Here is a 25,010-nt window from a genome sequence, read left to right as displayed (position 1 = left end):
CTGAAGGAAATGATGGGAGAAAAAGCACTGTCCAACTAAAAACTCAAGCTTTAACAAGGACATGATTTATCTGAGAGTTTCCTTCCACTTACCCTAAGGATTAACTGTCGCAGTTCATCATCCTTCAGAAATGAAGGTTTATACCGGACTTCTGAGTAGGAGCTACTGGAACCTGGAAAATGGGTGATTCACAGAGATCATGTCAAAAGTTACATTTTAAACTCACTTTTAGCAGAGCTATACTTGTTATGTCTTTTAGAATTTTCTCTATGACCCCAACAGCTGAATTAAAAAAATAATTCAAGGCTCAAGAAATACTAAAAATAAAATTAAAACAGATCTCAAACATAACTGGTAATGAAAACAGATACACATAACTGTTTTTTTTCTTGCCCTTTATTAACACAAACCAAGCAAACTTCTGTTCAGATATCATTAATGTACTGCAAGAGAAATGGTATTAGGAGAAGTGAATTTTCTAGAAACATTTCATAGGTATATTTCAGACCTCTTAACTAAATTCTCCTTCCTGAAACAGAATAATTCCAATATTATCAATTATCTTTTGGCATTAATAATGCTTCATTATTACTATAAAGCCAATAATCAAAAACCCAAACTATTGTAGTTAAATTGAATGCCTCACTAAATATAGTGAGACTGACTCACTGCATGTACTGTTCTAGCACCCATGGCAAGTACTCTGTAAATTAATTTTTGTTCATTACACTTGTATCCATTAAATTTTTTTGGTGTTACATTTTTTGTAACAGTTGAACATTTCAGCCAATTTCATCATGCACTATAACTCCACATAGTATATTGTATTCTCTTAAACCATTTGTTTTGAGGTAAATACAACTGTGCTGGGTGAAGTCCAGCATTAACATCCTGTTGTTAAAATACAAATGCTTGAGCTGAAGATTTCTTGTTTAAACTGCAAGTGCAGTTACTGTCCTGCTGGTTTACATTATTTCCTGCTGGTTCACATGACTTCTTCATGCAGACTCTCAGTCCTTTAGAAAAACCTCAAAACCCTTTACACCTAAGCCATTTCTATGATTCTATTACTGCCAAGGCAGCAACTTAATTAATTTTCTACACTTCTTTGACCCAAAACTAACTGGGTTCTCCTTAGACCTGTTTATTCATAATCAGCGGGTTTTGCAAGGCAGAGGGTCTTTGATCTTTGCTTAGAGTTGACCAAATTATTATTCTGAAACAGTGGTGCCAAAACACCTAAATGTTCTTTCAGCTGATACAAGTTGCACATTGCAGAGTTTATTTGGATATATTTTTTCGGGGGAGAGGGGAAAAAAAAAATCCAAAAACCTAGCAATAGCAAAAGGAGAGCAAAGAATATTTCCTGGGCTGATCCTCACACTAAAGCATTCCCTAAGATCCATTATTAACTTTCTCAGCTGACTAGGCTATCAGAAGTTTCTGTTTCTTGCTACTATCTACCATGTGAGGGTTTTTAAGACTTTAATGCAATCAAACTCATTGACCATTTTGTTAAATTATTTTCTGTCTTGCAATCTTCCTTTTGACTCCTGTACCTTCTAAAAAGGACCAAGGAGTAACCCAAGAGCAAGGCATGCCCTGAGCAGACAGGAAATATCAGAAACTGAAGGGTGGCTTTTTTTCTGCTCTACTAAGCAAAAACTTAAAATTGCATTCTGACAGCTACAGACATGTACATTTAAATGAGGAGCAGACTCGGAACTAAATACAGTAAGGAAATGTAAAATAAAATAATCTTGGTTTATTTAAAACCTGGGAAGATACACACAACAACTCCTACTAGAACAAGGATTTACAGGATGATGTTTCCCTAACTCACCTTTTAAAGACTTCAAGTGCTGCACAGCCATCCGTAGCACTGTGAGCTTGTCCAGCTTTCGGGCCATGGGATTGCACTGTGGTATCATGGCAGACAATTCCTCTATCAAATTATTCATTTTGTCTCTTCTTCTTTTCTCTGTCTGACTGTGAGCCTCTCTAAGAAGAAAAATTATTTTTAAAGAGTGATGTAGGACACATGATTGTCCCCATAATATTCAATTTCATTTTGGGAATGGAACTATCACCAGTACTACTGCACTGAAGCAGTTTTTCATATGCTACTTGTATTGGACAATTGAATTGGATTCACTTCAACAAAGATGAAATGGTCCCAATAATAATGGGAAATACTGAGGAGAAGAGATATCCCAAGCAACAGTTTGATTATATTTGGCAGGAACAAGAGGTTATGAAGACTTCTAAAAGTTAAACCTTTCTTGTGACCCTTGCCATGCAAGTGATGACTTGGACACCTCAGTGTATCCCAGAGAACTCTTGATGTCATTGGGAATCAATGAAAGACATTCCTGCTCCCACCTCTGCCTGGCCTGTGTAACTAAGACAGGGTGTTCATTCTGCTGCCTTTTAAGAAACCCCACAGCAATAAACATTACTTTTCCACATGCTTCTAAGAAATGGAGTGGAAACTGAAAAAAAAAAAAAAGTTGTGCCTTGTGTAATTGACCAGAAGTATCTCAGAAAGCTTTCCTGATAAGGTGGTACAAAGGCTGTCTCAGATTTCATCTCTTGGTAAGCCTGTCAAGAACTCAGCCACAGAGAGAGCTTCTCTTCTTATCAGGAAACTCCTTCTAGGGCACATGGCTGCACATCACAAGTGCATTTATAGCTCAGGTCACCTTTTCTTTACTTCTTTCTAGTGCACTATGTCAGCTTTTCAGCCCATCTCCTCCCCTCTAACACCCTCCAGCAGATCAAGGAAAGTTTCATTCGCTCTTTTGCTCCTTACCCAGAAGACAAGCCAGCCACTCAATTAAAGCCCAGATGATTTCTCTTTCTGATTGAGGCCAGACACAGTAGTATAGTTATGCAAAATGAGGAATAAGTTTTGGTTAACTGATCTCCAAAACTTTTCCTTGTTGGCATACTGCAATGGAAGCTATTAAAGGCAATAAAGTTAACTACACCTGGCCTGTTGAGAAAGAGCAAAGTACAGTTTTAAAGATCTACCTGAATACTATTTTAATTAAAAAAAAAAAAAATAAAGCCTTCACCTCACAACTAATTCTGGGTCATTCTGCCAAGCATTTAGCTTTTCTCTCTCAAAAGCTTTGTACAAGATTTAATTTTTTGAGTTATGCTTACATCTATGGGTTCACCCAACTCTTCCTTTATGTCAGGTAAGAACAATCAAGTAATATCCTGGGTATGCTCCTTGAACTGTGAACTTCAGGAAGACAGATACATGCATTCCAGGAAAGGGAACAACTTTCCACATCTCTGAGGGTCAATATGGAATTATAAAAAACCGGTCAGGTGGGTGCAGAAATTCAGGGGATGACTGAATGATTGAAAAAGCCTCCTGTTGCTTGCCACAGCCACAAAGGCAAAAGGGAGAAAAGCAGGTTCCACAATATGCTAGAGACAAGTAATACTGGAAGGAGATGACTGATAAGCAAACTCCAGACACCTTTGTACTGATTCTTTTTCCCTCCAACTAATGCACCAAAAAGTCAGGAAAAAAGTTAACAATACCACACAGAAGCCATTAAAGCAATGTACTACAATCTTATAGAGCAATCTGGAACACTGTGAAGAAAAAATAATTTTTAAGTGAAACTGTAAATATATCTTGGAACATTTTAGTTTCTTTAATTTTGTTTCAATTACAGGAACACTTCATAATTACTAGCTAGCATACTATATAAATAATACTTCTGACAGCATGCTGAGTGGATTATGTATTTCTGGTTTGACATTTCTGCTCACATGAAAAATGAAAGACTTATTTTTAAATCAACTTTACAGCACAGCTCTGGTTTTACTACGTGGTTTGTCTGTAGTTTAAAATATTTGTTTGGCTGAACTGTGGTCAAACAACATTTCAAATCTTGCAAGTGCTCTATGTGAATTTCAGTTTATGTGAATTTAAAGTTCAATGGCAAATCTTGAATAATTCCCTACACAAAAGCTTGTTCTAGAACAAGAAATTTTTGTTGTGCTTTAGCCAAATCCATTTCCATGTTGAATAAATTCTAAATACCTCCAGAAGCAGACAAATCTAGAAAAAACAATTCTCAAATTCATACAGATGAAGGATCAGCTCCTTACACGACTTGAGTGTACTGCATTTAGTTCTCACCTTAAAAACTTCAACCTCATGTTTTTGCTAAACCAACTGAGATATCCTGCAGCAACTTTTACCAAAATTATTAGCAAATAAAATCCTCAAGGAGGCTTTAAAAATTACTATACATTTAGCAAGGAAAAGGAAAAGCCTACTGTTAAATGTTTGATAAAGTTTCAATGAATGTTATCCACAAACTCATATTTTACTATTTACTACTATTTTACTTATATTTTACTACTTTATTTCAGTCTTCACTAGCAAAACATGTTTCTATTGAAAATGAGTACCTGAAATCTTTTACTTTAACATGTTCTTCATCTTCACTCCTAGAAAAAACAAGATACAGAGTTTTACATTACATATTTAATACTAGGCACTTCTTTCCTCCCACAAATTCCAGAAGATAAAAAAATGCTACAAATTTACTGTGGCTCCAGCAAAAGCAAACCCACAAAATCTCTCAACCATAACTGACCTAGCAAGTGATGCATAACAGAAAGAGACCAGAGCACAACTGGCAATATTCACAGTTGTGTGAACATATTAAAGGGATGGTTCATAGTTCTGGGGCTTTTTTTATTCTGGAGACAACAACATTACTGGCACACTCAAATAACTTTAGACTAGACTTGATTTTATTTTTTTTGTTTAAAGTTTTATAAGATAAATTATCTATTTATGTTTTTATTTCTCATATCTTATTGTCATGTTATAAAATAAGCAATCCTAAATTACATTTAAAAAAACCCAAAAAACCTAAGCTATTTTCCATACCCTACAACAATGACTGGGAAGTCATAAAGTAATAAAACTGTAAATGAAACACAGTCTTAAGTGTCTGCAGCACAATAAACACTCTGCAACAGGAAACTATAAAGGATGATTCAAACAAGGCAATGAGCTTTTCTTTCCCTATGCTCACTGCACTGTTCCCCACTCTTTGTGAAGAACTCATGGCCTTGATACCATGAGAATCAAGAGGAGAGGCCAAGCAGGCAGCAGGTGTCTCCCACAAGGAAACTGAAGCAGGAGGATCCTTCAGGAAAGGTGCCAAAAGCTGCTGCCACCTGTAACTGAGCACTGAACCCAGTGAGGATCCAGAAGCCAAACTAACAAGGCAGAATCTGGGATTTCACTGGAACCCAGCAATCTTCTAGACAGTCTGAGAAACCCAAACACAGGAGGAGGTTTGGCTCACAACACCCCAAGACTTTCATTCACTGAAATTGTTTCAGATTTAGACAAGTTAGCAATAACTAATATTGTCCTTCCATTTTAAAATAAACTTACCAGAAATATCTATATACTGTGAATTCCAACAGAATTCACATTCAATGACCATAAGGGAAGAGGTAAGGAGGAGCCACACCAGCTGCAATGCAGCATGTGCCCTATTAATTAACTTTCCTTCTCCCTCAGGAGCTCCACTTGGGGAAAAAATCTAGCACAAATTTGCTGCTCAAGCAATCAGTCCTAGCCTTCAATGGATTTTTATAGCCTCTGTCCTAACAGCTGTGGTGTTGCTGATATGAATAGCTAAATTAAAACCACCTTGACTACATGAACAGGGGGTGAAATTCTACTTTGTGGCTATATTGTGGGTATATTTAATTGGTACTATAAAGGACAGAATGGGGATCAATCAGTAAAAATAAAGAACACCAGCTTTTCTCTACTTTCTCAATTGATTTATTAAATATACTTCCCCATTTCTTCTAAAATGGAAGCAAATGTTTTAAAGGCAGAAAAGGAGGTTTTTTTAGTCACACTTTTCATGATGAGCACTATGGAAAAAATCCACAAAGAAACAACCAATTTAACCCCAAAGAAAGATTTTTATACTCCTCTTTAGGCTATGTACCAAAGAGTGACTTCCCTGCAGAAAAGGACCTGGAGGTGCTGGCTGAGAGCAGGCCCAGTTCAAGGCAGTCAGAGGGCAAAGCACATCCTGGGCTTATCAAACACCAGATGGGCAAAGAGGTGATTGTCCTGCTGTCCTCAGCACTGCTGTGCCTTCACTGGGAATATTGTGTGCACTTCTGGGCCCCAAAATGTGAGAAGGTGTTTGGTGAAGATGGGAAGGTCCCTGAAGGAATTCAGAGAAAGGCAACAAAGCTGATGAAAGGGATAGAAGGAATGTCCTGTGGGGAGTGGCCAAGGACTCCTGGTTTGTCTAGTTTGGAGAGAAGGAGGCTGAGCCACCTCCTTGCTCTCTGCAGGTTCCTGAGGAGGGGAAGTGCACAGAGAGGTGCTGAGCTCTTCTCCCAGGTATCCAAGGATAGGACACATAGGAATGGTTTAAAAGCTGTGCAGGGGAGGTCTGGACTGGACATTAGGAAGCATTTCCGTACCAAGAAGGTGGGGAAACATTGGAACACCTCTCTTCCCAGAGAGGTGGTCAATGCCCCAGGCCTGTCAGTGTTGAAGAGGCATTTGGACAATGCCCTTTACAATGTGCCTTAACCTTTGGTCAGCCCTGAAGTGCTCAGGCTGTTGGACTGGATGATCATTGCAGGTCCCTTCCAAGGGAAACAGTTCATTCTATAAAAACACTGCATGGCTACTTACAAACAAATATTACCCAAGTAAGGTATCTTTTTCCAGATACAGAAAAAGAAAATGCAACAAAGTAACCATGTAATTAACAACCCTCCTGGCACATATATTCCACAAAGGGTTTGCTTATGCTGCGTAGCCACCTTGTAACAGCATTATTTTAACACAGTTATCATAGTTGTAATTTTAAAAACACCTTAAAAGGTAACAACCAACAAAAATGTTTACATTCACCAATCCTGGAAGAATATGAGAATATTTCCTTCGCCTCCCTAAGTCTTCTTATTGAACTGGCACTTTTCACTCCTTCCCATTCTAAACTTCAATACTAACAAGTTTGGTAAGAGCATCATCTTAGAAAGAACTATCAGGAACCTTTAACATTGAATGGACCTGTCCATCCTGTTCCTTAACTAAATGTTTATCACCTTGTGCTGTACACAGACCTGCCCTGGGATGAAGCACTCCTCAAGGAACCCCACAGCTCATCTAGGCAAACAGCAAAGTGTGACAAGTTCACAGAACTCAAAACAGAGATGGATTCATTCATAAAAGGTACCTTTTCTGAGGATCACCATCAACTTCAACTGTATCCCTGCAGAAACAGATCACAATGTAAGTAAAATGGAGTTTGAAGCACAACAAGATGACTTGATAGACCCAAAAAAACAAAGTCACAGAAAAAATTTAATGGTAACTCCACTTGACAGGTTATTTTCAGCAAGATCATTAGTCCTAGAATCTAATTACTAATTATTATTAGCCAGTACTTCTTCAATTAATTTTTCAACTTGGACAATAATTTTTTTTATCTGAGAGATCCAAACCTCAGGGGAACATTACCAAGAAACCAACACTTTTACTGAGCAGGTAAAAATCAAAAAGTGATACTGAAAAAGAATGGAGACTATTTTTTTTCCCCAGAAACTAACATATTGCTGGAGTTTTCAGTTATCCACACAATACACTTGAATCTCCAAGTTGGCAATTACATCAACACCCACAGTACAGCTACTGCAGATCAATGGACTACATATGGGAGAAGCAGTGATTAAAGAGCTTTAATAATCACAAATACATGTACATTTCCTATTCTCCACCTTTTTAAACATGGATATTCTGCACTAGCTTAGAGATAGTAGTACTGCACTACACCTGCACCTTGTGTCCCTTACTTCTGCCTGATTTACCAAATTTTGACACATCACTTTTTTGATTAACTGGCATCTTTTTGACAGTTATAGAACAGGATAAAACAGTTGACAGTGTCCCCTCAGCGGTCAGGTATGATCCACTTGAAAGGAATGAGCACTACAAGAGGACAGTCCCCATTTTTAGCTCACGGGTCTGTCTCCACATTTAAGGAAACGGCTGCTCTGGTTACTGAAGCAGCAGTTCTAGATTAAACAATTCAATCAGTAATCTTGTCTCATGCTTGAAGGTAAAATTCTAGTATGTGCCTGGGAAACTTCAAGCAACTTAAGAACTTGCTTTTACTAGTAGGCAAAGAAGAAGAAAAAAAACCTTAAAAATTAGGATTGAAATTTCAGCATTAGAGGCACATTATCCAGACACTTCAGGCCAGGAAATGGCATTACAGAATCCTCCATATATCCCTTGGATTTAAGGATTATTTTTTCTATTTTTAATAATCAGGGACTGTCAAAAACCACATTTGGAAGACATTGTAAATGTAATGGTAATGAACAAAGGAAAGAGGATTAGAAAGGAGGAAGAGGAAAAGGAAAGACAGCAACCATGTTGCATAAACAACAGACAAATGTCTCAGGTTGAGACATGGAGATTTGACTCACTTACTGGTTATCAGAATCACTTCCCTTGCGTTTCCTTGGGATGTCAGGCAGGGCAGCATTGAAAGCAGTGGTGCTGGCAGCCTTGGGGACGGGATTCATGAGGCTGGGCCCTCCGCAGGCCACGCACGGGCTCCCATCCACTGAGAACTTGTCTGGCAGCGAGAATACAGGCTCAGTGTCCAGCAAGAGCTGCAGCACTCTGCATCCACTCTCATCCCCACTGGCACAAAAAGCTGTCTGTGTGTGGCTTCTGTGTCTCTGACACATAAAGCCAAGGTTGCACTGCCACAAGCCAAGTCCAGCAAAGAGTGCACACCTTCCCACAGTGCTGCAATGATCTCACCAACCCAATCAACACACCAAGGCAACATAGAACAGCTCTCCCCTCACACAACCTTTGCACTTCAATTCTCCCCACCTCAGACATCCTGCTGCAAGATCACCAGCTGTGCCATTTGTCAGCAGATCAAAATACTGTGGCTCAAACTAAATGAAAATTAAAAAGACATTGTGAACTGTTTTTTAATCAAGTGGGATATCCAAAAAATGGAAGTTTGCTATAATCATATTCCTGACACAAAATCCACAATTACACAGAACATCTGCCATGGAAGTTGGAAGAGCCTCAAAAACTTGTCAAGTTCCCTTCACAATTCTCCTCTTAAGGAAAACTGTTGTTTCTGGGAAGGACAGAAGAGAAATCACAAGCCAAAGCAATCCTAGCAACCTAGTGGGAAAGGAGAACAGTCTCAAGGAACATGAGCATTATTACACTGCTTTTCTGTCTCAATGCAGCTATCACAAAGAATCACCCAGCTGATGTTTAGGCAAAGAGCCAGATTTAACTCTGCTTCAGCAAATGCAGGAACTCCTTTAGGCTTCATGTGCCAGTGAGGACAGATGAGAGATGAAGAGATGTCATTTAAGGAAGTGAGCATCTCCTGCTTCTAGCAGGCTGCAAAAACCAAGAGGATTACTTTGAAAATCCAGCAAGAAGAAAATCTGGACAATTTCTTGTGAGCCTTCTCTCTTTTTTTAGCATTTGTGCTGTTTGCAAAAATGTAGAAATGTGCAAAAACAATGATACAAAGGATATTTTTCCCCCTCTTAGATGTAAACACATCTCACACCAGAAAAATGACCTTCTAGGTTTTCATTTGGTGTTGGAATACAGTTCTGGAGAGTTAAATGAAAATAGGCTAATACTCCAACAACAGCTTGCCTGGTCTTCCACTAATCCTCTCTCTATCAAATCAGACAACACAAAGTCAGCCCCTGTTTTATTTTAGAAAGCTCTTTAACTCATTAAGTCACACAGGAAGTTTCAAAAAAAAGAGGTAGAAAGAAAGAATCAACAAATACTTGACAAATACGTGACAACCTTTGGACAACTATGACCCCAAGAAAATCTAGTTATTTCAAATGCACATCAAATTCAAATTAGGGATATTAAAAATATATTAAAGAAATTACATTATAAATACTATAAGTATTTCTATAAGACAGTGGTAGCTGTCTGAAATATTTTTATGACGAGTCTCCTTAAAAGTTTCATTTGATATTTCTGTTATTAACACAATTCCAAAACAAACAAAAAATGCTGTCAGATGCAAAGGAATTGTTTATTTAAAAGGAGCAGTTTTAATTTGCCCAGGTCAGAGCATCCTATAATTCCTGATTAAGCTATTGAAGTATAATCAGTCTTGATGAATATTCATAAAAGAGTACTTACTAAACAGCAACCTACATGGTTCCAAGACCAGAATGCCTTCAGCACAACAGATCCTTTCGTCCTGGAACAAAGCAGGACAGCACAGACCCACTGACCTAAATACTGCTCTGCACACAGATGGCCAGCCTGCTTTCCAAACACTTCCCTTTAAAGGAACAAAATCCAAGGCCTCTTTTACAGGTTTTCCAATTTCTCTTCAATATTATTAAACACCTAGGTTTTTTTCCTCACACCCAAGCAACAATTTCTGAATACTGCAGTTATCTCTTCTACCTTTACTAACAATACCCATTTTCATTATTCTTAAGTGAGAAAACAAAATATATTCAGATTACCAGTAACAGTGACCTATTAAGAACTTCCACACTACAATCATTAGGTGATAAATTGAATCCTTAACACTATCCCTGGGACAAACTAAATGCCAGTACGATGGGTGGCTGATCTTGGACAACAATCTAAGGTTAAGAATCTGTACTGATCCCTGACATGCTCAGCATGCAGCTTATAGTCTTTATATATATATATATATATATATATATATACACACACACATATATATGCACACATATATATATATTCTTTAAAAGCCCATGAACCAAACCCAAACCCCCCTCAACATTGCAAAAGAAAATAAACAGAGAAATAAATTTAACGCTTCAGAACAACCAAGCATAGCTCAACAGTGATTATGTGGAGTTAAACAGAAGTGAACAAATCTTTTTAATACCTATCACTCACTGAGCAAGAAGTGGGCAGAAACAGCTCCTAAAGCCAAGGCAGCTTTGAGAAGCCAGGAAGGGTGATGGAAAATAATCTCTGAGGGCTCCATAAGAGCCATCATTATGATACTGGGGGATTCCAGGGTGCTCACTCTCTCCCTGGAGTGCCCCAACCTTGTGTAGGCTGTGCTGAAAGATTTCCTTCCCTCTCTGGCTACACTGCTGTGGGAGAGCTGAAAAATGAATTTCACAATCTTTAGGTTCACAAAAAGAATGGTCTAGAATGTACCCCAAAAACCAGGATGGGCTTCGACGATCAGAAAAAGTTGGATTTTTACCTGTCATTTGAGCACCTGGCTGAATTTCTTATACTTGCATTTTCTGTGAATATTTTCATACCACTGGCATCACAACAAACACCTCTAAACACACATGAAGGAAACTGAAATAATTCCCAATTTCATAGCACACCTGCTTCATGAGAAATAATATCCAGAAAGACCAATCTTTATAACAAGTTGATGTTTCTATAAAACCAAAATCATTAGTGAATTCTAAAACTACTAGAAACAGTTTAAGTCAACTAGAGATGTTTTGTTTGACCACCCTAAAGGCTGTTATTCACACTAGTCTGGTTTGCAAGCCAAATAAAATTCCAGCTGAGAAATGACATTTTTATTACTGTTCATTCCATTGCTAATGCCCTGGAATACTGATAACCAGATTTTAATGGCGAGTGAACAGTTCCTCAAATACATGTCTATTATAATCTATGCCTGTCTCTCAGCATTAAGCCTATATGCTTATCTATATTACAAATCAAAAATATTTTTAAAGCATATTATGCACATTGGGACAGACTAAAATAATGAGAATAATACAGGAATTCCTCCACTGGAATTATTCCCTCTGTGAAAAAGCAAAGACCATCCAAACAGTACAAACACATATGAAAGATAGCTCTTTCCCAGTAAGTGTATGTGAAATGAAAAAACTGTTAGTTGAATACTCATTTTAGTGTATTTCATAACTGGGCAAACAAAATATTTAAGGGATGGTTATCAATACATACTTCTCATAACAAAAGCATCCCCTACTCTTGTGTTTTTTCTACATGGAAAAGAAATAATAATTAGAGTCCCCAAGGGGCTGGCAAAGAAGGGAACAACTGCCAAGGAGCTGCATGAAACTACTGTTTGGGGGGAGATACAAAGACAAACAAAATCAGCCATATTCCTGTGTCAGCAAAGTTTCTGTGTCAATCCCATCGAATGCATTGAGAAACAAGGCTTAGGAGACTCCACATTTTTACAATTACTGACAATAATATTTTCTAATCCCATGTCACATTCCTGAGCTGTTTTCACGACCAACAGTTTTAAGGTTTTCAATTCCTAAGCAAACACAAGTTTATATAAAAGGTTTATGGCCAAACTCCACCAGTCATAAAAAGGGAAATTCATGTGAACCAATAATGATGTCCACATCTGAAGTAGCCATTCTGATCCCTCTTGAAGGAAGGAAGACATTTCTAGGGTGATTCATCTCTCCCCAGAATAGATTCCTACATTTGGCTAGATGAAATAAAACAGTTCTAGGGTGATTCATCTCAATCTAAAATAGATTCCTCCAGTTGGTTAGATGAGATACAGCCCAAGAGTGCCTATCTCTAGCCAGTAATTACACAGGGACCAAAGGAACTGCCTCAGACTTGGACATCTAAAGATAAGTGAGATAAAACCCACCCCAAGTACAGAAATATCACACAATTATTAAACCTAAGAGCTGCAGACAGCACCTGTTTGCATCACATGCAACAAGTTCAAGCCCAAGACAGGCTTTCCAAATTATTGGCCTAATTATGCACTACCTCAACACCACCCACCCCTATCAGAGGTAGCTTTTCTGTCTAGGTTTGCAGGATACATATTAGCAGGATACTCCAAAAATCAGCAGGAAGATACAAGTCACGTAGCATTAATAAATTAATTAAAGGAGCTGTCAGTCAGCCCTCATTTATTAGCCAGTTTAAAAAAGAACATCCAAATTCAGCTACCAAGATATTACACTAAAATGGGCTTGAAATAAAGTATCATTAAAGAAGTACATTTATAAAGCTTATGGTGACACTTTCCATAGTCTGGGAATAAGTGAGTCTTGGAGAAATGTGGTAGCTCTGCAGCTAACTAAATTAATAATGTGTTAACACTGGCACAACCTTTCCAAAAATAAGGAACTTTTAATCCAGCTTCCTATTTTGAAACACTTTCAAAGGAAAGGAGAAGAAAGAGGCTGCTTTGAATTCAGATTTCTAAGATCACGAATACCACAGACTACTAAAATGTGTATTTCCCAAAGGTGTGTATGTGGTATGCACAAAACCCTCCAGCCAGGAATCTGAGCTCTGTCAATTTTCAAGAACTCCAAATTCTGTGGTAAGCCCGTGTGAAGTGGCACCTGAGGGTTCTGCAGCCCAGCCAGAGCAGTTCCTTTTAGACCGTAAAGTTCTGTCACAATCAACATAATTTTTGGTGGGGTTTATTTTTGTTGGTTTTTTTGTGGGTTTGTTTGTTTTTTGGTTGGTTGGGTGGGTGGGTTTTTTGTTTGTTTGGGGGTTTTTTTGTTTGTTTTTTTTTTTTTAAGATGTGAGACAAAGCAGCTCTGCTGGGAGGAAAGGCTGAGGGAATTGGGATTGTTCAGCCTGGAGAAGAGAAGGCTTTGGAGTGACCTCATTGTGGCCTTGCAGTGCCTGAAGGGAACCCACAGGAAAGACGGAGAGAGACTCCTGACAAGGGGGAATGGCTTCACACTGACAGAGGCAAACAACTCCACACCATGTTAATTGTTTTATTTTACTGTGGAGTTAAATTTCTAAACTTTTTGTTTATTTAGTGAATTCTTGCTGCAGAGATTCATTAGAGAGGGTGACAGGGACACACACAGCCTGCACACATACAGGCGTGTGTGAGAAAGAAAGTTACAGGTGCTGTGACATCAGCCTAAGGTCCTGCACATCTGAACACGTGTACAACAAAGAACCATGTTTTCTACACATAGCTGAGAGTTGTACTAAAAAATTCTTTGAATTTATCTATTTTAGACCTTTAAAACAGGCCATGAAAAGCATTTTCAAACTTATAGCAAGTCTGGCATCAAGCTCATCACCTACAGTACCTCGTATTGAAAGCTGGGACAACAATCTTTGGAATGAAGTTCTGAAAACAGTAGAAATGTATGGACTAAAGTAGCTTATTCTTTCCCCAAATTTTATAAGCATGTGCAATGCAGGAGCAAGAGACAGAGAATTTAGTAATGAAAGCATCTTATGAACAACACTATCCAGATAATAAACTCTTCTAAGAACATTGGATTTGGTTTTAATCTCACAAAATGAAAAAAGGAAAAAATTAAAGCACTCTGAATTACATACATTTAAATCAAATAATAACACAGGCAACTGATTGCTCTCTGCATCTATTTTTACTCATTTTCATCACCTGGAAGAGAAGCAGTCAAAATCACGACTTAGCAGTTAAATGACACATTCACTTAACAGATTTCAAACACAAAATATTTGGCCAAATCTATCAGTGTATTAAAAGATAAAATAAGGCAGGAGCCAGCTAATGAAAAGCTCCTCCCCAAGGCCTGGAAAGGGTACCCTGTTTTCCCAGGCACTTTCATGTTCACACCAGGTAGAAAGTACTGATAGGAATCAGGAGTCTCATATATCATAGCTCATTTCTGGGAAAAACAACCAACAAACAAAAAGCAAACCACAAATCCTCTCCAATTATATACTCCTAGAAAAATGGTGGACAGTTGTTTTCTTGTAAGTTTTGGAATCATATGATTGCAAAATGCTGAGTCCTATCAAGTGAGCTGCAGAACTTCCATGGTTTTAGCTGGCCCTGCAGTCCAAACAGGGAATTTTCAAAAGTTCACAATGATTCACTTCCAAAATCACCCACCATATTATTTCTTCTTACAATGAATTTGATTCTTGAATGTGAAATGTCCAAGAGTTAGAGTTTAGTTTAGAGTTTGTTTTTCATAATGTGCAAATGTACCAACAATAAGGTGTACATTCAAGTGGAAAAAAAAACCACCCTAAAAACTACTAGGCAGGCAGGTAAGTTTAGTGTGGTCATATCCCACAAACAATTTAGATACTTTTGTCTTAAAAACAAAGAAGCCCAGAACTTGTTTCTTTAAAATCCACTAAAAGAACAGGTATAAACATAGGCACTAGAAGAAAGCAGGGATGGGGGTTAATCTCACAGTAAAACATGAAAGCCTGTGGTTCACTGATTTCCCAAATCTACTTGTAAATGGAAATGCCTGTGCATTTGGAGGTTTCTTCGTTTTAATGATTTTCTCTCCTCTCAGTATATGCATGATATAGAAACAATGTATCTTAAGTTTCAAGCACAGTTGAGCAGACTGCAAAAGCACTACAAAAAAAACCCCACCACCACCACCACCACTTTGTTTTCAAACACTACATTATTTGCCACAGAATTTTACAACAGTATTTAAACAATCAAGCAGCACAGACAGAAAAACGTCAAGGATTTGAGACAACAAGGATCCCCACATACATTAAAGCACACACAACCCAAGAGGCATTTAGAAAACAACTACTAAACCTAGAAGAATTGGTGCTAACTACACAGAGCTGCAGTGATGGCTCAGGAGGGATCACTCCCCACACCCCGTGCAAAACGCTCCCTTCTACTCGTTTCCAAGCAGAAACACGAGCAGCAGCTGGTAGTTTACAACCAGCCTTGATTTAGTATCAGAAACTTATGATTAAAACCACGGAAAGATCAAACCTTGGTCGCCATAGAAGCGTGGGCACACATACACACACAGAGAAAAGCCAGAATCACTATACCTTAAATACTAAATTATGTTTACCTACCAAAAAAAAAATCATACTAGAGTTTTAGGAAAGCAAGGCTACGTGTGTACCAGAAACAGGGAACTATAAACTTAGTTAAAGAAAAAAACCCCAAAAAAACCTCCCCAAACCCCCAGATTTTTAGTGCACATGGCATCAGTATGATGACACATCTGTCACACCAATACAGCACAGTGACCATTACACAGGCAGATGCCAAGGGGACGGTGCCAGGCTCTTGTCACTGCTGCCCAGGGACAAGGAGTAATGGCCACAAACTAAACACAAGAAGTTCCACCTCAGCCTGAGGAAGAATTTCTGCACACTGAGGGTGGCAGAGCCCTGGAACAGCTGCCCAGGGAGGGCCTGGAGTCCCCCTCTCCGGGGACATTCCAGACCCACCTGGACAAGCTCCTGTGTCACCTGCTCCAGGTGACCCTGCCTGGGCAGGGGGGTGGACCGGACCATCTCCAGAGCTCTTTTCCAACCCCATTCCGTGATTCTGTTTCCGTGTGGGCGCTCCAGGTACCTCCACTGAACTCCACCGAGCGGGAGCAGCGAGCCAGGAGCGCCCAGCGGGAATGAGCCACAAACGCGGGCGGCCCCGGAGCGGCACCGGGCACAGGAGCGGCCCCGAGCGCTCTCACGGAAGGACGGCAGTGCCCCACGGGCACCAGCCCCACAACAACACTCGCCCGTGCCACATCACCGGGGCGGGCGGGAGGGCTGACAGACAGACAGACAGACAGACACAAACAGGCAGACACACCCCACACACGGAACCCGCCATCGCCCCCCACGCACGGAGCAACGCGCGACAGGGGCGAGGGGGACGGGGCGCGCACCGCCCGCTCCTCGGGCGGACCCGCTCCCACCTTCCGCCGCCCGCCGCTCCTCCTCGGCGCCCTCGGCGCTTCCCGCTCCTGCTTCGGCCATGGCGGGCGGCCCCGTGCCCCGCTCCACAGCGCCCCCGGCACCGCCGGCATGCAGGGGGTGAGCTGAGGTGAGCAGAGGAGGAGCCGCCGGCGCCGGGGAGGGACCGCGGGCTGCCCCGCCAGCCGCCCCTCAGCGCCCCCGCCCCGCCATGTTCCCGCCCCGGCCCCGCGCCGCCTCTCGCGAGATGTGCGGCGGTGGCGGCGGCGCCGCGCTCCCCTGACGGGGGCCTCGCCCGTCGGGCTCGATCCCCGGCGAGCCCAGAGCTGCAGGGACAAGTGCAGTAACTACTCGAGAGACACAGCGATGGCTTATTTCAGAGCTGCACAAGCCTGGGTGCTCTGTGGTGATACCGCAAATACAGCACTGCCGCCGGGCTTTTCATGCCATTTTTACACACGGAAATTCAGAGTAAGTTTCCAAGCACAGCAACTCTTTTAGGTTTGTTTAGGATTTTCCATCTAAGTTTCCATGCAGCCGACTTCCTATGCATGTCTTCACCCGGGTAGGGTCTTTTTGACATATAGACGTGATGGACCTGGAGTATTTTGCCAAGTTAGCAATGTATACACAGACATACATCAGCACTGATTTACTACATCCTTAAAACATGTTAGTTCCAGGATGTCCTTGTGTAAGGGATGCTGGCAGCTGCCTCTTCCACTGGTTAGATCTCCATTCTTGCTGGTTAGGCTTGGAAATAGAGAAAGATCTTACATGAAAGAATATCCTGATCAGATAGTGGTCAGAGAGCAGTCCCATCTATCAGTGAAAAGTAGCATAAAATAGGGATAACTTTCACAAGTGTGCTGAAGTGTGTGAGCAGAGCTGTAGCTGTTTTTTGGCAGTACCAGGAGCACACTTCTGAAGTGAACCTGCCCGTCACGGTGCTCTGGTTCACACCCCGGAGTGCTGGTGTGAGCGAGAGGTGCTCCTTGAGCACAAAGACCTCAAGGTGCACCTGCAAAAGATTAGTGTGTTCCAGCTATTCCCAGGCATTCCTTCCCTCCAGCAGATCCCACTAGAGCCTATTAAATGAAATGAAACCTCTACAACACAAATGGACATCAGCAGTGCTTCTTCCACGTGACAGAGCCTCTGTCACTGTCCTGCCCCGTGTTGGTGCAGCCTGTGCCCACTCAGTTCCACTTGCAGCTGTGACAAAAGAGGCTTTTGCTCAAGCACACAAATCCTGTGAGATTGATCCACAGCCACCTCTATGGGCTGCACAGGTGCTGCTTCGCTTTGTTAGGGCATCACAATAAAAGAAAAATCTAAAGCTCTCAGAGAATGTCCAAAGTAAGGTTATGGAGATGATGCTGAAGGGCCTGGGGGGGAAGCCACACATGGAGCAGCTGAGGGCACTTGGTCTGTTCAGCTGGAGAAGAGCAGACTGAGGTCAGAGCTCATAGCCGTTCTGCAGCTTCCTCATGAGGGGAAGAGGAGGGGCAGGCCCTGATCTCTCTGCTCTGTGTGACCAGGGACAGAACCCGGGAACGGCTGGAGCTGTGTCAGGGCAGGGTCAGGGTGGGTATCAGGGAAAGGTTCTTCCCCCAGAGGGTGCTGGGGCACTGAACAGGCTCCCCAGGGATGGTCACGGCCCCAAGGCTGCTAGAGCTCCAGGAGGGTTTGCACAGCGCTCTCAGGAATGCACAGGGTGGGATTGTTGGGGGGCCTGTGCAGGGCCAGGAGTTGGACTTCAGTGATCCTTCCAACTCAGGATACTCCGTGATTCTATGAACCCAGGCATGGGGGAACCTAAAGTACAGATGGTTTTGCTTACCAGTGAGGCCAGAGCTGCAGAGTTGGTGACGTGTGTGTGGAGGAAGCTCCTTCTGCAGGTGTTCTTCTCCCACTGTTCTGGGGGCTTTTCCCGGTTATTAGTATGGGGATCCTGTGGAGCTGGCAAGAGTAGCTGTAGTATTTTGCAAAGGATATTATGTTCTTTAATCCTCAGTTCTAGTAGTCACTGTCTAAGTTAAAATTTATGTCTTTAGAGCTGCAGAAAAGGAATCAGTTTTTTCAGATCTACAGGCAGACTCTTAAGATAAAAACACCCTTTGCTAAAAGTAAGAAAATGTGACTAAATACACATGAAAAGGCAGCTGGGATCAGTCTCTTCTCCCAAGTAAAAAGCAGTAGGATGAGAGGGAACAGCCTCAACCTGTGCAAGGAAAGGTTTAGGTTAAACATTAGGACAAAATTCTTCATTGAAGAATTGGAAGTCTGTCAGGAAAGTGGTGGAGTCACCAACCCCAGAGGTATTTAAAGCATGTGTGGATGTGGCACTAGGGGATATGGTTTAGTGGTGGATTTGGCAGTGCTGAGACCCGGTGAGACTCAATGATCTCCAGGGTCTCCTGCAGGCAAAATGATCCTGTGATTCTAAGGGCTTGAGAAAGTAAATCCTCACAAAACACTGCAAGCCAAATGCATTCAGATTCCTATGAATTTTATGTAATGTGGTGGAAAATCAGCAACTCACCTAGTTAGGTAGAGTTGGGGGGAGAAAAAACCAACTAGAAAACAAGGAAGTGTTTCCTTCATAGCTTTCAGAGATGAAGGCAGAATTCACTTGTCTGAACTCCAAAATATAATCTTGAGGATAATTCCTCAGACACAATCCTGAACTCCATTTGTGACATCTTTTATAATTGGAAGCTCCCAGCACATTTCCCATCTGATGTGGAAGCTCCTTGTCTGTGTGGGAGCGAGCAGCTCAGCATCTTGCCCATGGCAGAGCCCAAGGGTTAGAGCACGTGGAAGGAGTGGGTGCATAGCTCTGACAGAATATTCCAGGGAAGAGGCCAGGGAATCATGGCTCCCAGCTGGGGATGCTGCTGAAGAAATCCCATGGTACTTCTGTGACAGTCTCAATGCACACTTCTTCATAGGGTGCTTTTTCCCCTTGGAAATCTGACTTTTCATTTTAGAGATTTATGTTCTATGTAATCCCACTGTTACTACTGCAAATATATCTATATATGTATGTATGTATGTGTATCTCCATCATGATGGGTTCATCTGGTCTTGCAGAGTTTGCATTGAACAGAAGGAATTACAAACCCTTTCTGCCCTAAATGAAATAAAAAACAGAAAAACAGAAGGGAGATCTAAAAATCAGTTAAGATGCTGTTGCTGTCTTTGAAAAACTGTTAGCATTAATGCACACTTATTTTATTCATATACCACAACTGAAAAAATTTTTATGGATTTATTCCCAGGAAGCTTAAATGTCATCTTTTGTCCTGCTAAAATAATGTCTTGCCCCAGTTTTGAAGCTGGGAGCTCCCTCCCCCAGGTTTGCATCATCAGTGGACACCCAAATGCTAAGGGGATTTCAGAAGTGAGTCAGCCACACTGACTGAAAATGTTTCAGGGACTCAGGAACCACCGAAAACTGAAAATGGCTGTTGTTATAAAGTTCAATGAGTTAAACATTTAAATAGTTCCCCAAAACTGTTTTAACAAGCTTAATAGCTAAACAGCTATTAAATACAAACTCTTTCCACATGGGAACATTAATGAGGATTTAAAATCTTTGGTTTATTTTTTTAACTGACTCACTAGAAACAGAACTACTGTACCTGATTCACATTTTGTTTCATATTTTTTAGTGCAGTTGCAATTCACTGCAGAAGTTCTTGGCGCTAGGTCAGAAAATCAGATCAGTCTCTTGGCAGTATTTCTGCCTGTACTCCTCCTCCATGGTCAGTGTCATGTCAGCCAGCACTTGGATAATTCCTACACACATAAAGGGCTGCCAGATCATTAGCACAGATCTGAGACATCATTTATTAGACTCGTTTCTTATTCAAAGGTGATGATTGGGCTCTTTGCTGAACCTTTAATACATGACTGTAACTGGTGTTTATAGCACAGTTTGCCTCCAGTCTTGGCAGAGCAGGATCCCAGTTTATGTAAGGCACTGATTTTGAGTAGGCCACACTTGATATTTTTGCCCCATTTTAAGGTGAGCACTTTCTCTTGAGTAGCTTTCAGCAATAAAATAGGGAACAGAATGCTTTATGTAAGCCAGAGATAGCCTCTTTTCTCCAAACAACTTATACAACAACGTGCTAAAGGGGTAAAAATAACCTCGGGGCAGTTAAATAATAGCCTGAGATTGAGCAGTTAAAGTGTCTGTATTATTCCTCCTTTTTTCCTCTTCAGTTACATCCAAAGCATGGCATGTCTCAGCTGTTTCCCAGGACGTGGCAGATGCTGTCCCAGTGATGTGCATTTCTTTGTGTATTTGCTGGGGCCAAGCTGGCCCTACACACACCTCACTGATGAGAGGGAACCTCACTGGGAGAGGGAACACTGGGAGTCACTCTCCATTATTAGGGTGACTTGTGTTACTTCTCACAAAAACACCCCTGGGTGACTGCTTGGGGAGAGCCAGAGAACTTTTTTCTGCTGAAACTTAATAGCAGGAAACTGAAGTGACCCAGCTTTGTAAGTCCAAACAGAGATTTTTCATAACCTTCTCTCCCAGAACACAAATGTTTATGGTTTCCCCTCAGACTGTGGTCTTATATGGCTGAAGGTACAGAATCAAGTGTGGTTTTGTGGAGGACACATGAATAAATTAGCTAGTTACAAAAATTAATCTTTTTTTTTTAATTGATTTCAGTCTGTTATTTGTATTTTATTCTGCTTGAAGGTTACTGGATTACTTTTAAGAGCACCACAAGCAATTTACTACAAAATCTGTGTCTATGTATTGGTAAAATCACTTTAAAGCAATATTTCTTCCCCAAATCAGAGACTCTTTAGCTTAAAAAATTATATAAATAGCATAATCATACTGTCATTGGCCAATAGTAAAAATAAGCTCTTTAAAATTATTTGTGCTTAATAATTACTATGGAAGCCCCTCAAAGAAGCAAAAAACCAAAAAAAACCAAAAAAAATCAGGCTTCACTAGCAATGGATTGTGCTGTGCTGGCACAATACTGGGAGCATGGATTATGTTCTGCAGTATCCAACTGGATTGTGACAGAGATATACTCTGGCCTTGGACATCTGGGAATCATGGACAAATTCCTTTCATGATGAAAAAAGTTTAGCTTGAGAAGAGCATCTGAATCCTACTTGCTCTTCCTCTCTAATCTCAGTATTGGAGCCAGCAGGATGGCAATTTAGTGTGTGATTTTCTAACAAAATTAAAGGCAGTCAAAAGGATTAACATTTTCCAAAGTGCCTGCTTAATTTTGGAGTCCAGGCCTGCAGGGCTTTTGCCACAAAATAATAATACACTTGCTTGTAAATCTCTTACCCCAAAGTCTCTCAATTTGATGGTGCCACTTCTGATTTAAAAACAAAATAATCTTCAGTTTTGAAATAGCCTTTTTGTTCCTGGCGGAAACTGGTAGTTTCTGAATGCCTAATGAGAGCCTAAAAGTGGCATTTAAATAAATTGTACGTTCTTCAAAGTTTCCTCAAGGCATTAGTTTGATTTTGGTTATTAGAAACCAGGTAATATTGTCCTATTTAACATCAGAAGTGCCGTGCGAGTTTCTCACCACTGTCTTTGAAGCCAAAAGGCCTCCTCTCCACACACTGCTTTTCAACCAGCTGAGTTGTATAAATAGTGAAATCTTTTTGTCTCATTTGTAAGGAGCACCAAAGCATGGCATCAGCAACCAGTTTGCTTTGAAAACCATCCCTGTTCCTGGTTTCTTTGGGCTTTAGATAGGGATCTTCTGCTGACGTCAATGGGAGTTGGATGAGACCTCAAAGAAAGCCTGCTGGACGGAAGATCTTGACGTGTGGGTCTAGATTGCCAGTGATTTCACCCTGTCCTGATCAAAAAAGTCACTGAAGTTCTTATCTGATCATCCCCTAGTATTAAATAGAGACAATGAAGTCAGAAGTAGAACTGGGGAAATGAAGTGTCCAAAACTGTTGCAGTTTTGCACCCCCAGTAAATCACTGCTCCCATTTCCAGTTGGTTTTGTGCATGGCTGCATGTGCCCAGACGAGGTTGGGGGAAATATCTTGGCATCTGCCTCCTGTTGGAGCTCCCTCACCTCCATCTCCTGGCCCCACGCTGGGGGCAGATCCTGCACACAGCTTTGGAAGGGAGGGAGGAATGGTGTTGCCTCCACGTGTCTGTAACACTCTCTCTGTAGCTCTAGGCTCTCTTGCAAGATGTGGAGCAGGGGCTGTGGTTACACTTTCACACAACAGCTCCAAGGGCTCAGCGCTCACTCTGCTGACAAGCCGCCCTCATCCTTCAATTCCAAGGGCAGGAAATGTAGAGGCAAGGGCAAAGAATTTTGTCTTTGGAGAGGGCGGGGCAGAGGCACCTGGAGGGGAAGGAGATGCTGCCAGTGGAAGTGAACTGCCTGGGGACAGCATGGAGAGCCAGCACGTATTCCTGGAGGAGGAGAACCCGCAGCAGATGGTGCCTCACTAGAAACAGATTAAAGCAGCTGGTACAGAAACAAGATTCAGCACCGAGGGTCGGTTCAGATCCGAAACAAACTGTTCCTAGCAGAGCTTGGCTTGGTTGGGAAAGGAGAACCTTGTGCTCATTCCCTCCTCAGCACAAGGATATTGAAGTCTGTGTGCCCCATCTACCCCAGGAACAGGGACCTCCTAGGGCTCAGATAACCTGAGGAGTGGCTCTGGGAGGAGCAGGAGGCAGCAGGAATGAGCTCCCTCTGCGTTGGAGAGATTAATTTCCTGTCACACCCACTGCAGCAGTGTTCCTGAGTGATGAAGTGTCCAAACCCTGGTGCCAGTTCAGTGTGTGACAGACACAACAATTTGCCCTTCAGCTGTCCCAGTATTAAAGCACCTGGAACCTGGTAGATTTTAGGAGCAGGCATTCCATGCTGCAGAGCCTGGCACGGCTGAACCCAGCATGACTCATGAGGAACAGGGCCTGCACCCATCCTTAGAACCTGCTTTCACCCAGGAAATTCAGCTGTGGGAGAGGCATTTTAGTACCTCTCCGATATTTAAAATTTACATGTGTGATAAATCACATTACCTTAGAGAAAGGGAATTACAGAACCATGAAGATTGGAAAAGATCTCCAGGATTGTTGGCTCCAACTTGTGACTGATTCCCACCTTGTCACCCAGACCGGAGCACTGAGTGCCACATCCAGTCCTTCCTTAAAAACCCCCAGGGATGGGGACTTTAAACCTCCCTGGGCAGCCCCTTCCAGTGTCTGACAGCCTTCTTCATTTCCAAATACATTAAGCACTTCCTGAACTGCAAATATATCCTTGCCTAGTCCAGAGCTGGGAGCCACTACTGTCCCCACTCCCAAGATAGTTTTGAATACTCCTCCCTTCTCCCTCCTTAGGCAGATTGTCAGAAAAAGCCTCCTATTGTCCAAAGCATTGTTGTTTTGCTTAGGTACCAGGCACACTTTGTACAAGAACAAAGAAATTAAAAATGTAGATATTTGCAGTGTGTCTTATAAACCCTAAACTAAGAAAAGATTTAAAAAGAGATTTACCCATGCTGAAGGCATAGCCTTCATATTTGCCATTCAAGCACTTTTTTTGAGGAATATCTGATTTGGTAATGCAAGGAGGTAAAGAACTAAACCTATATTTCCTTATGAATGTGTAGCTCTGCCATAAAATCATGCACACTCAAGGGAAGAAAGGGAGATCCCATTAAAAAGAATTTGCAAAATTCTCTTGCATTTTACCTTTATTGAGAGCAGCAATTCTGGAGTGGAGGGAGGAAGGCCTCCTGTTCTTCTCAGGAGGGCTCCAGACAAGGCCAGGCAGTGTCTGCTCACTTCTCTCGGCTTTCAGCTGCTCCACTCTGATCATCTTTTTACACAACTTTCAGTGCTTCTGCTGCTGCTGCTCTGAACTCGGCAGGAAAAGTGGAACAGTAGGACAGAAAGGGTTCTGTAGTGGATCAAAGGACACAACTGCCCCTGGAAGCCTTTCATGGATAAATTACAGCCTATGGGGAAGGTAAGACTGGAGAAGATCAGTAACCATTTGAGAAGTAGCTTCTTCACGTGACTGCAGGTGGGACAAGTCAAACAATATTTGCTTTCTCTACTTTCTGATTGAGTGTAACAACACTGGGGTGTTTTGTTGTCCATGGAATTCAAGATGAGAATCCACAAAACAGGATCTCAATTCCTCAGATGTCTCCCATTCTGGAAAAGAAATCCAGTATACACTGGGGTGAAAGAAACGAAAACTGCAAC

General features: G+C 41.4%; 1 protein-coding gene across 1 annotated transcript in view; it reads right to left on the bottom strand.

Moving 5' to 3' along the window:
- The window catches only part of BMAL2 (basic helix-loop-helix ARNT like 2), a 32,171-nt gene extending 15,175 nt beyond the window's left edge, over positions 1 to 16,996 (bottom strand). The window contains 8 exon segments of the mRNA XM_071422570.1: positions 93 to 172; positions 1,844 to 2,001; positions 4,441 to 4,479; positions 7,269 to 7,304; positions 8,528 to 8,675; positions 16,756 to 16,869; positions 16,872 to 16,959; positions 16,961 to 16,996. Of these exon segments, the coding sequence (XP_071278671.1) occupies positions 93 to 172; positions 1,844 to 2,001; positions 4,441 to 4,479; positions 7,269 to 7,304; positions 8,528 to 8,675; positions 16,756 to 16,869; positions 16,872 to 16,959; positions 16,961 to 16,966 (669 nt within the window). The 5' untranslated portion in view covers positions 16,967 to 16,996.
- Positions 16,997 to 25,010: the final 8,014 nt, after the last annotated feature.

The sequence above is a fragment of the Agelaius tricolor genome, unplaced genomic scaffold, assembly GCF_023055355.1.
Source record: "Agelaius tricolor isolate 1412-34295 unplaced genomic scaffold, bAgeTri1.0.p SCAF_3, whole genome shotgun sequence".
In the NCBI taxonomy this organism is placed as follows: domain Eukaryota; kingdom Metazoa; phylum Chordata; class Aves; order Passeriformes; family Icteridae; genus Agelaius; species Agelaius tricolor.
The sequence above is the reverse complement of the archived record's forward strand: the minus strand, read 5'-3'. Positions and strand labels throughout refer to the sequence as shown.